The sequence below is a fragment of the Plodia interpunctella genome, chromosome 28, assembly GCF_027563975.2.
Source record: "Plodia interpunctella isolate USDA-ARS_2022_Savannah chromosome 28, ilPloInte3.2, whole genome shotgun sequence".
NCBI classification, from domain to species: domain Eukaryota; kingdom Metazoa; phylum Arthropoda; class Insecta; order Lepidoptera; family Pyralidae; genus Plodia; species Plodia interpunctella.
In genome coordinates this window covers 1690520-1704416 of record NC_071321.1, presented here as the reverse complement: position 1 = coordinate 1704416, position 13897 = coordinate 1690520, and the positions used below count along the sequence as shown (strand labels likewise).

General features: G+C 33.4%; 1 protein-coding gene across 2 annotated transcripts in view; it reads left to right on the top strand.

The window, feature by feature from the left end:
* Nucleotides 1–5345: 5345 nt before the first annotated feature.
* The window catches only part of LOC128681843 (lysosome membrane protein 2-like), a 73929-nt gene continuing 65377 nt past the window's right edge, over nucleotides 5346–13897 (top strand). The window contains exons 1-2 of one of the 2 annotated variants that reach the window (XM_053766070.2): nucleotides 5346–5588; nucleotides 11693–11960. In XM_053766070.2, coding sequence (XP_053622045.1) covers nucleotides 11945–11960 — 16 coding nt within the window. In that variant the 5' untranslated portion in view covers nucleotides 5346–5588; nucleotides 11693–11944. Of the gene's footprint in view, nucleotides 5589–11635; nucleotides 11961–13897 lie in introns of those variants that run through there. The other variant, XM_053766071.2, reaches the window with a different exon arrangement.

Here is a 13897-nt window from a genome sequence, read left to right as displayed (position 1 = left end):
ATCTACGTTTATCTTCTTTTGTTTTATTTTTCCTGCCCTTGTTTTTCGTTCAGCAGCACACAAAGTGCTATCTTTCATAGAATTTATGTGAGAAATCCTTGGATCCTCATCTATCGCCAGGGTAATCTTCAAGATGGGAATCTAAAATTTTCACCAAAAGTTTTACTTTATTAATCTGCAAATGCACGCGTCTAATGTTGTTTGAACTATCGAATATTTAATATAGGTTTGTAATGGCAAATGAATAAAACGAAATAGTAAATTATTGCACTATATTCATTTAACACTTGACTATAGATAAGAACTATATTAACAAAAATTTTGCTCGCAAACAATGTACTTCCAAGAAATTAACAACAAATTGGCGGCATAAAAATTAGACATCTGACATTCTACTTTTTTCTTTTTTACTGTCAGGTATTTTACGTTTTGGACAAATGGCCCAACAGATAACATGGACTATACAAATAGTATTCGTTTATTGTACCGTTATATATTCGACCACTTTTGTCCAATTAACTTCGAATCCGTCTAAATTGTTCTCATTGTCGATAGACAAAATGGCGTTATAGAATCCACGCAAACGAAGCCGCGGGCATGAGCTAGTAGTATTATACAAGGTTTTTTTTTCAAAAAAAAAAACAATTTTGACATAAGCTATTTAATATTTTCGGTGAGATCTTATTGCATTTAATTTGTGACAAAAAAATCTGTGCGTGCAGTTGAGGAGTTCCCACGTATGGAGCTTTTCCTGGCTGCACTATCAGGTCATGCTTATCATAATAATGCATTATTACCCAAACTAAACGTCTCTGGTGGAATCTTGCAACTCAATTTTAAAGCTGTCTGCTTAAATAATATAATGAAATAATGTTTTTACTTTGTTTTTCACTAAAGATCAGCTTCGTACTTACGCATTAATGTTAAATAATAAATATATTAGGATATAAGGATATATTAGGATTTTATATCAAATATATATATATATAATTTATATATAATATCAAATATATATATATATATATATATTATATCAAATATAAATTATATATATATATATTTGATATAAAATCCTAATATATCCTTATATAGTATCTTATCTATAATATATATAGTATCGTTGAGTTAGTATTCCATAACACAAGTCGCGAACTTACTTTCAATTCGGGCCAATCAGAAAAAGATCATTTTTCTGATGAAACTCGGGACCTCTCGGTTGCTGAGAGGCATGCACTTTACCACTGCGCCACCGAGTTCGTCTTAAATATCGTAATAAATACCCAAAATAATAAATTACCTGCTGATTCGTTGACTTAATGCTATAAGACATTCTCTCAAAAATGGTCGGTGGTACTAGTTATATAGTAGGGACAAATCACACAGATTGAGTTAGCCCAAAGTTAATCCACCAAAATTAAAGCTAGACTTGTGTTATGGCTTACTAATTCAACGATATTATATTTTATAATATACTAGTACCAGTATAACATACCTTCCAGGCTTCGCTCGTTTATAATTATAGGTACACTTAAACCTTTATCAGTAATCATAATATTATGATAGGTAATAAAATATATGATTAGTGATTTTATCCAGCATGCATTAGGATTCTGCTGGAATTTGACAGATGTCGCTTTTCGCGGCAAAAGGTCACTGCGTGAGAGAACGCCCGCCATTTTTTTTTTCTTCTCTTCTCTTGAATGTTTCGCGCTTATATATATATATAAGCGCGCTTATATATATATATATATATATATATATATATATATATATTTGATATAAAATATAGTATCGTTGAGTTAGTATTCCATAACACAAGTCGCGAACTTACTTTCAATTCTCTCTATACTCTATAATATATATATATATATATATATATATATATATATATATATATATATATATATATATATATATATATATATATATATATATATTTGATATAAAATATAGTATCGTTGAGTTAGTATTCCATAACACAAGTCGCGAACTTACTTTCAATTCGGGCCAATCAGAAAAAGATCATTTTTCTGATGAAACTCGGGACCTCTCGGTTGCTGAGAGGCATGCACTTTACCACTGCGCCACCGAGTTCGTCTTAAATATCGTAATAAATACCCAAAATAATAAATTACCTGCTGATTCGTTGGGGAAACTACCTACTAACAGGAAACAAATTAAACTGAGATATCCAGAATACAGATGTTTATTTATATATATGTAATATGTCTACCTTAAAACCTTCACTTTCTGATGGAAATTATAATCTTATTACACACATGTCCCTATATGCCAGTATATATATATGCCAGTAGTTTGTAGCTTGTGAGAAATAACCATAAATATAAAAATTGACAAGAAAAAGTGCCTGTGAAGGTCTAATTTCTGAATAAATGATTTGAATTTGAATTTATCTTTAATCTAGCTCAGTGGTATAAACTGTGATTTCTATGTATGTTAATAAATTAACGCCGCCATTAATATTTAATAATTAAATTTAAGTTTAAATCTTAACTTGGAAGTTAATTTATGAAATCCGGCATAGAAATAATAAAGAAAAAAGGTACGACGTCTTCCATGAAGAAAGCCTGTCCTGAAGTAATTCTTAAAACTGGCAGTCAGTACGGCGGCCAACAGTTCACCTCCAGTGAACCAACAAAAGTACAGCCACGTTGTACTTAATATAATAATTAACAGGAATAAGTCCATGTATCTCCACAATACCAAAATCTTCAAATACAAAAACTATTGGTAGGGCGTGTAAATAGTCGTACCTGTGGTTGTGATTGCTCACGGGTTTAAATACAACGACGAAAGGCGTTATTGGGCGGAGGGAAACTGGTGAAAGAACGGACCACTAGGACCAACAAAAATATCCAGCACTGACCTTCACATCTGCCTTCCTTATCAAGATCCTCAATCTGATGTCAATGCTGCTGTCTTCAGTGGTGGCTGCTATCTCTGGCTGTTAAATGATGTACCGGCACTTGGATAAAGTTCAGACACTGCAGTGTTATATAGTCCATGTAGAAATTATAATAAAATTAAAGAGAGCTATTGGAGCTCGATGCGGCGCGAAACATTCAAGAGAAAAGAAGAAAAAAAAATGGCGGGCGTTCTCTCACGCAGTGACCTTTTGCCGCGAAAAGCGACATCTGTCAAATTCCAGCAGAATCCTAATGCATGCTGGATAAAATCACTAATCATATATTTTATTACCTATCATAATATTATGATTACTGATAAAGGTTTAGGCGTATCTATAATTATAAACGAGCGAAGCCTGGAAGGTATGTTATACTGGTACTAGTAAGTCATAAAATATAATATCGTTGAATTAGTAAGCCATAACACAAGTCTAGCATTAATTTTGGTGGATTAACTTTGGGCTAACTCAATCTGTGTGATTTGTCCCTACTATATTTATTTATTGTAACTAGTACCACCGACCATTTTTGAGAGAATGTCTTATAGCATTAAGTCTATTATTGTTAACGTTTCAAGTTGTGCAATAAACTTCAAAGGAATAAAAATATCTGAACAAATAGTGCCGTCAACAACACATGAAGCTGTCAAAATTAATATCAATTCGCCTCTATCACCGCGACATTAGGATCCATGCGGGGTAATATGTCATGTAGTCGACTGTACTTGTATTGGTGGCTTCCGAGATCCTAGTACTTCATTTGTATGTCACCCGTTATCTGTCACATGTACCCTGCGCCCGCGCACGTGAGTTGGTCAGTGACATCATGTCACATAACATATTTAACCGACTTGTTATGTGGAGCAATCATAACCAACAGTTAAACATATTATTTCTGAATTTATTCTATTAACATCCAATCTATTTATTGCTTTTATCCGACTGCAAAGGAAGGGTATTGTTTTTTGCGCGTATTTTGTATATAATGTAATATTCTTTATTACTTCATATCTTCAAAATCGCTGAACGGATTTACGTAATTTAGCTGTCGTTAAAATCGTCTGAGCTGCTCGAGTGACAGGTGACGTTAAAACATTGGATTTGGTGAAAAACAATTTTTTTTCGAATACTACAATATGGGTATCAAATTAAAGACCTCAACGCAAGGATTTTTAAGCATGCTATTTCTTTGTTCTTTTTTTTTATTTTAGCTTATCTTATTGTTGATTTATGCATCAATTTCAAGAAAGCTTTATATATAAAACTCTTCCGTTACTGAGTGACTGACTGACTGACAACGTACAGCCGAACCTGCTGGACGTATATAGGAAGCTGAAATTTGGCACGTGGGTTCCCTGGGGAGTGTAGGTGAGCACTATAGTGAGAAGGGATTTCCTGAAATTTCCACGGGAAACGGATTTTTATTCATCATATACGAAGTTAATTATTAGACCTATTATTAGGAAAAAATAACGTTATTAAAAGTTATAGAGTTGAGGCGTGGAAAAAGTGGGAATTGTGACACACGACATCACACGACATGATAATCTAATTAAAAACATAATAGAGGGCAAAATAGAAGCGAAAAGAATTAAAGGAAAGCCAAGAAGGGGCCATATATGGACCAAATAAAGGAGACAGCAAGATTGAGAGGTCAAAACAATGGCTGAGGATAGAAAGAGATGGAAGGAAATCCAGCGACAAGAATGACGTTCTTAAATGATGGTGATACGAAGTTGTGGACAAAAACTTTGTGTCTAGCTAGGTCCCACTCTTGGACAAGAGGATTTAAGATTTTTATTTCTGTTATCAAATTTAATATTTTTTTGAAATTTCATGTTGTAAAATATCATCCCTTCGTTTTCTTACATAAATAAATAAATATATTAGGACAAATCACACAGGTTGAGCTAGCCCCAAAGTAAGTTCGAGAATTATGTTATGGGATACTAACTCAACGATACTATATTTTATAACAAATACATATATAGATAAACATCCAAGACCCGGGCCAATAAGAAAAAGATGATTTTCCACCAAGACCCGACCGGGGTTCGATCCCGGGTCCTCTCGGTTCAGAGGCAAGCATTTTACCATGGCGCCACCGAGGTCGTCAAAGGATCATATGAGTCTAATAACAGCTTTTCTAATTTTTCTCCTAAACTTCGCACGATCTTCGGCATCGTTAGTTGTCAGACTATTATCACGCATATCATCCTTGACGGCATCAAGCCAGGACTTCTTGGGTTTCCTTCTGCCATGGCCAGGCGAGAGCGACTTAGCCAGACATATATTCGCTACTCAATATTCTGTTGTCATACGCAAAGCCTGAATTATCTTCGGAAATTGAAACATGTCACTCGAAGCATAATATTGCCACATTATTTCGTTTATCTCTATATTCATATTTAATTAGTCCGAAGTTAATTCCGCTAAGTGCGCACGCGTGCTAAAATAAACACGTACACATACCATTATTTAAATACGATCGTTATTTTCAAATATAGAAAGCAAGATTTGTTTTTGAAAAACGAACTCATAGTTTTTAAATTTATTTAGTGATGGACGTTCGATTTCCGAGTGTTAGTGAAATAAATAATATTTTTTTAAATTTATTTGTGTAGACTTAAAAAAAAAACTGGCTGGATATTTTGAAGCTTTTGTAAGTAAGATATATAATATAATTAAGTAGATATATCATATATTTTTTATAAACTTCATGTACCCAAGCTTTCATAATGAAATAAAAAAGATTTTTTTCATTCAATAACTAGATAAAAGTCATACGGAAAGAATAAATGAATATTCAAATCTCCGATACTTTTTCGGGCAATATCAGCTGGACAGATTTCGATGAAACTTGTTAAGTAAAACTAGAATTTCCTTTAAGAAATTAGTCTACAGCTTTTGATGTCAGGTCCATCAGGTCACCCGCTTAGTCGTCTATATAAAATGTTATTTATAAATATTTTATTTTTATATCTTGTTTTATTGTCTGAAAACTAGGAAAACACAACCTTTTGAAACCTGTAGCAAAATTAACACAAAAAATGGTAAACTTGACTAATGTCACATAATTATTCTATCAGAGTCGGTTTCCCCACTGAACTTTAACCAGAAAATCGCAAAATACGTATATTTTGTCTAAACGACGGCGGCGCGCAGGTTAAAGTCAACGTCAAAATTGACTGGTGCAACTCTCCTTAGTTTATTAGTTATCAAGTATTTAACATCATTTTTTTAATATAAAAAACGTGTCCATTACATTACAATACAAAGATCGTAGTTAACCTCTTCTTCATAGTCGTATTTCCTCATAGCTGAAGGTCGTGGTCATTACGTGGAATGAAACACACAAAACAACTTTCTTGGCATTATTTAATGGAGTGGTTTGCCATTGCATTCTTCATTTCACACACAAGTTAATAATTAATCAATCAGTTTGCAAGTTTCCTCACGATGTTTTCCTTTACCGGAAGCAAGCGGTGGTCCACGAAAACTACTAGAGTTAAATTGGTGTACAAATCCATATGGTATGAGTAGGATTCGAATCTGGGACCTTACGATCCACAGGCGGGCATCCTAACCATTACACCACCACCGCTTCAATTCAGACCAGTAGTTGACCTAATCTGTATTATCAAATTATTACAAAACTATAATATTATGATTTGTGTCAAGAACATATTTTTTGTCTGTATATTTATGCTCGTCTGGCAGCAAAAGAAAAACGTGGAATGTACCAGTAGCTTCTCTTTCAACGCAGATTGTAAAAGTCGATCAAGGGAATAAGCTATGAACTGGAGATTCTTCTCATAGGCTATGAGCCCGCCAAAAACTAAAAAACTAAACGTACCCTTCAAGATTCTCAAACTCACGGCTCTGTCTACCCCGTATAGTATAAAGACGTGCCTGTATGTATGTTAAGAACGATATGGACATGGCAAAAAAGTCGACAAAAATGTATATTTTTAACCCCCGTCGCAAGCACGGTCTGTCTGTCTGTGTACGTGGCACCGTAGCTCATCAACGGGTGAACCGATTTGGATGCGGTTTTTTTTATTTGATAGCTAATTTTATGCGGTGGTTCTTTGATATGTTTAATCAAAATCAGTTGAGCCGTTATATCAAGTAAGTAATATTGAAAGTAGTTTTTTAATTTGTCTAATAAATAAATTTGTTGTTACCGGGTGTATGGATCGATTGTCGCCGCAAAAAGAGATAATACAGATAGACACATCGAAAACGTGAGATAGAAGTCACCATCTTGTTTGTTACATAAGTGATTTATCTAATTTATCAACACTAATGAGAAATATTGTAATTATTATTACATTAGTCACGCACGTGACAAGGTGCATAATAATGGTTGACTAGCTCTTGCTCGCGACTTCGTATGCATGTGAAAACATTAAAGTAAAACTACTCTGCAAAAACGTAAATTCAGTGTCTCTCGTTTCTTTCCCTGGATGTCGTTGGAGGCGCTTAAATGATATCTACATGTATCATAGGCAATAATATTCCCAAAAATGGTTGATCTTAAGGGGCCGGTCGTAAACATGACAATTTTTCAAAGATTAATGTGGATCCTCGGCTCCGGGGCTAGTATGAGACAGAGAGAGAGGATTCCCTTTCGAAATAGCCTGGTTCACTTTTTTACTGAGAAATGGAGACGAAAGAATAATACCGGCTCCACACTATTGTCGAATAGTTTGCCATATATATAAATTTCGGTATACATTGCTGGTTTTTCATTGCGGTAAATAAAAGAAAGAAAAACGTTTATTTGCTCATAACATACGTACATAAAGCACAGTACAAATAAAAACAAATGTAATGCTTGAAACAAAATGGTCTCCGCACAGCATATTAAACTATTAGGCAAAAAGCACTCTGTCTATAACGACAGAGCTGCAACAAAATGCCGCCTTTTTATTTGTCAAAGTATAAATGTTGTCTATGAATTTGGATTACACGGAGAAGACAATTTGGAAAACCAACGTTATATTCTATTGAATCCCTTGAATATTTCTCCATATTCCTCAAGCAAAACCACATATTTCACCACAACCAGCAATCATTTATTCAGAAATTAGGCCTTCACAGGCACTTTTTCACGTCATATTCTAAATTAAATGATGTTTACCAAAGCTACAAACTACTAGCATTTCGGAACGACCACTGCTGAGAAGAAATGACGAAAGAAACTCATTCAAACAGTGTTGGTCCCTATTATGCCAGAAGGGCTTACCATTTTTTAAATATAAATTTATGTATAATTTTTTATCAGTAATATAACATGTAAGTACACAATAAAGCGTCGACATTTTGTCCGAGTTTGGTGACAGTGTATCACTGGTACAATGTAAATAATACAATTTTTATTATGTAAACATGGAATACAAAAAACATCCTACCTATTTCACATAACCGGGATACCAGTGGTTGTTACTTCCAGCGATAGATGATTCTCCAACGAAGCAGATAAGTTAATATAATTTAACCCCAATACATAAGTAAAACGAATCAAGTTCATTGACCCTATGCGATAAACTTTATATTTTGGAGCATTTTAAATAAATATATTATAACGATATATAATTATATTTTAGGGTTGTCATTCATTCACAAACATACAGATGCGAAGAAGTTTATTTGTTAGACATTCGATTCATACGTTTGGGGGACATTTACACAGACACGTTAAACTTATAACACCCCTCTTTTTGCATAGGGGATTAAAAATAGTACTTTTTGTTACATTGTACAAACACAAAAAAAAATTAAAATAATTTTTATTCCTATTAAAAAAAATAATAACCTACTTCTATGTAACTCAAAATCATTACATAACAAAGTAAGCCATGTGTCAGCTACTGCTTTAATGTAAATCTGTGCCAAATACATTAAGGGGTTATGTATGTGTGTAGTTAGGCATTATATATAAAGCTTTAACCGACTTGGCCCATATAATATGTATTACATTACATATAATATGTATATTATATATGTAAATATATTAATATGTATATATATTACATATGTAATACATATTATATGGGCCAAGTCGGTTAAAGCTACACATATATACATATTATATGTAATGTAATACATATTATATGTGCCAAGTGGGTTAAAGCTTTAACATAATGTCATGTATAAAATAAAAAGAATATTATTTACATATAATAAAACTGTAAGTGTTTCTTCGCGCAAAATGCTACTGGATTGAAACCTATATGTATATATATATATATATATATATGTGTGTACATATACATATGTGTATATATATATATATATATATAAATACATATATGTACGCGACTGCTTGGGTAGTCATAAAAGTAACATCTTTAGGTGATTTTAATAAAAATCTGACACCAGTGTTAACAATAATACACTCGAAAGAAAAAGGAGATTAGAAAAAAAATATTGAAAATGAATGCTTCTAGCATGATAGGGACCAACACTTTTACTGTTTAAAGTGAAACGAAATATTTCTCCTAAGAATATGTGTATTCGAGACACAGATACACATACAGAGAAACTAATTATATGCACATTTCACACTCGACGAGCACAACATATTATTTATAGTATACTAAAATCGGAAAATTGGTATTTTATAGTGATGTAAATCACTGAAAAAAGTTATATTTGTAATTTATTCCATACATTTGCGACATGCATTTTGCGATTTCACAAAGGGAATAAAAACCTACCTTCCCGATGACCTGGAATCATGAAATTTGGGATAAAGTAAGGGCATACTATTCTGATATAGGAAAAAAATCCAAAAATTGGTAATTTATACTTACATCACAGAAAAAAAGTACTTGTTATTCGTACAAAATGAGTGCATACGTCCGCTTTCACCCATTCCCACTAGATGGCTTTACGGGACGACTAAGGGACTAATAGGCAACCACAGCATTTCCAAAGAGGGTTGACGTTAGGCAGTCGGTCGGTTATAAAATTTTGTACGGAACCCTCGGTGCGCGAGTCTAACTCGCACTTGACCGGTTTTTTTTGTATTTAGATAAATAGGGTATTCACATATAATATAAAATCAAAATTTCGACAGTACATAAGGATAACCCGTAATTGGAATTTTATTTTTCAGAATGCAAGTAAGTTTTAATTTAATTTTGGACAAATTTGATGTTGATTGAGTTTAATTCAATGAGTTTCTTTCGGCATTTTCTCTCAACAGTGGTCGTTCCGAAATGTCCGTAATTTTATTTTAATAATTTAGCATTTTAAAAAATTACTATAAACCTAATATAAAATTTGACATGAAAAAGTTCCTGTGAAGGTTTAATCCTAATCCTAACTAATATTATGCGAAAGTAAGTTTGTTTGTTACCTCTTCACGCTTTATCTACTCCACCAATCTTCTTGAAAATTTTCAGACATGTAGTTTGAAGTACGGAGAGGGATATATGGTAACTTTCATCCCGGACTATTCCCGTGGTAAATTCACGCTGGCGAAACCACGGGCCGAAGCTAGTTTCTGAATAAACAAATAAATAATAATAAACATATTACGATATATCACGCAGATTGAGCTAGCCCCAAAGTAAGTTCGAGACTTGTGTTATGGGATACTAACTCAACGATACTATATTCTATAACAAATACATATATAGATAAGCATCCAAGACCCGGGCCAATCAGAAAAAGATCGTTTCCCATCATGACCCGACCGGGGATCGAACCCGGGACCTCTCGGTTCAGAGACAAGCACTTTACCACTGCGCTACCGAGGTCGTCAATAAAGAATAATTTGTTGCTATATAAGTCGTCTTTATCTGCAATTTTACTCGAGTATGACGAACGTCCCTGTATACCCCCCTAGGTAAACCCTAATAACATAGCTAGTGCGTCTAACAGTTCAGTTATATCAATTGATGTTTGCTAAGGTGAAAAGGTCGAACTTATCTTTGGCGATAAACTTGTTGTTACTATTCGAAACGTGATGTGTACAATAACGTTTTATGGCGAAAGAACAGTGGCTCGTTCTCGCGTATTCCCGGTTGTATTCCGGGCTACCACATCTAAAATACTCACACATAATCACAATTGAGGGAACTGTATTTTACAAACTTTTATTTAGTTTAATCTGTACTGATGTTTAATTGCCTGGCTGTAATCCAATATTTCAAGTTAGATTTGTCGGACTTCCAATTGTTCTACAGAGTTGTAATTTCCCACGTCGCTTCAGTTTCCGTGGCGATGCATTATTAAGATAAGCATGACCTGATGGTGCACCCAGGATCAGCTCAAACGAGGGAACATCGTGACGGTTTGCAGCGCGGACATGGGTTATTCTGTCAGGCGTTTAATGCCACAAGATCTTTATGACGTCAATGAATTTTGAGACAAAAACGATATTTTTGTAAATAAAAACTATTGGGATGCGATTTTGAGTTTGCGAGTCAATTTATTTAGATAGGTACTTGTTGTACTATCACCTACAAAAAAATACCGCATCCAAATCGGTTCACCCCTTGATGAGCTACGGTGTCACGTACATAGACAGACAGACACACTTAACGGTCAAACTTGACACCCCTCTTTTTGCGTCGGGGGTTTAAAATCAGTGATTGCTCACCGAACAATCCCACCACTGACCTCCTACACTACTTTTTTTAATCATTTTTTATCTGTGTACCCACTTTTTCATTCATATGCATCTGTGTTAATGTGGCAATAAATAAATTAATATATCTATCTATTCAAATAATTACCTTTTTGTTTCAGATGTGCCTAGAAAAAGTGGTAAAGTGAACAATACAAACGTCATACAAATTAAAAGTTAATCAATGATGTCTTACAATAACAAAACATTTAATTGTGTGAATGGATTTGTATTATAAATAAAATAAAAATTTCAATAATACATCTCGCTAAATTGAAATTATATTTGAAAGTGTTATACATGAGTCTTTAAAGTATTAAAAAAGTGTTTGAAAAAGTGAAGTGATTTCGTTAATCAATTTACTGCGAAGGAAAATGTATTCGTTTAATCGTAAGTATTTGTTCTTTTTTTCTATGTCTTACTGAACAGTCCTACTGAGTAGTCTTACCAGTTGAAATAGTTTCCAATATAGCATGTGCCTAAGTAAAAAAAAAGGTTCGTGTTAAAACCCGTTAATAATTATTATAGATTTGTGGAGGTACGGTCCGCCGTGGAATAGTTGAGTCAGACTTTAAATTCTCCCTTGGATGCCGTACGAGGTGATTAAGGGACACATAGACTTGGCAGCTGATAGGCAACTATAGCATTCCCATGGAGGGTTGATATCTGCCAGGCAAATCACTGCCGAATCTATAATTTTAAAGGTTTGTTTGTACACTGACACTTTGACGCTGGGCTTTGCGGCATCACAAACGCATATGAGAGAATAATAATTATTTATAGGCTATGCTTGTTATAATGTAAGTCTGTTTGTTTTATTTGAAATGATTATTTTAAAGATCCATTTAATATTAGCAATACCTGCTGTCTGCTTATTTAGTTATAAATTAATAGCAAAGTCGCTAGAACGGCATAAGTCTCGAAAGAAATAATCTTAATTAAAACTCCCATGTCCAGAAAACGTCGATTTACAAAAAAATAAAAGGTAACAACGTGAGCTTTTGCGTGATTGATGCCCACTTTCAGAGATATTTATTTGTGAATGAATGATTTATTTGAACCATTCAGCGTATGTGTCAGATTAATTGAAATCCTTTATTTTGAAAGAATTATTATTAACAAATGAACTAAAACTACATATTGATAACAATGTATTCAAATTATTTTATGAAAAACGAGGTCAAGAATGTGTGACAAAAAAGATAAAGCGTACTTTATGTTAAAGTATCTATGTTTTGTCACTTTGGCGCTTTGACAGAACAAGACAAAACATACAGCTACTTTAGCATAAGGTATGCTTAATATATTATCTGTGGGCACGGCAGTGCAGTCGAGCAAAATTATGATTAACAGGGTTAACCTATACCCTCGTCTTAAATGATGATGATCTGTCTGGTTGTCTTTATCTTATTCAAAGCTTCTCTCATTCACACAAAATGGCTGTTGTTAATAGTGGCAAAATAATGAATCAATTTAATTAAAGTGATGAATTATTCGCGCTTATTCCTTCATTATCAAGACTAAGGGCCGTATTCATAATTTATCTGCGTACAAGGGTCACAGATAATAGACGAGACGCAGAACGAGTGTGAACAGGGCTATATTACAACTCGGTTGTATAAGTTTTTAGTTTAAATGGTAATAAAAATACTAATATTAAGGCTACTTAGTTATTAAAATATATTGGCTGAAAATAATTGAAAAAAAAATTGTTTAAAAAATATAAATGTCATGTAAAATAAAAAAGTATAGAATCTCCCGCTAAATTTGTTTTTGTGATCAATTGTTTTGTTACAATTCTTCTCTGATTTTGGAAATATATTTTAGTTCTGTTTAACCTTCGCACTATTAGAGTTTTATTTAATATTTAAAGTTCAGTTCACAGGAAAAAATACCAGAGGGAATAACGTACCAAGTTATTCGATTATCCACTGTGTTATCAACTTTGCAAGTATTCTCTTGATATAGATAAGTTTTCTTTTGCAATAAGATTTTTTTATAAAAATATCATTTTTGACACAAGCTTTTGTTGCTGTCAGTGAGATCTTATCGCATTAAAAAAATCAGGACCGTGCAGTAAACCGTTGAGTTATTCCTACGTGTCGGGAGCCGTTCCTAGGTGCACCATCGGGTTATACTTATCAAAATAATGAATTATCATCCAAACTAAACGTGTATACAAAATTTTAGCTCAATCGGTTGAAGATATCTGCTTCAAAATTGGATTGCAAGATTCAACCCTAGACATATTGACATAGTTACATTGCAAGTGAAACATATTGTAAAAATTACACTTTTTACACGATATTCCAAAAAAGCCTACAACC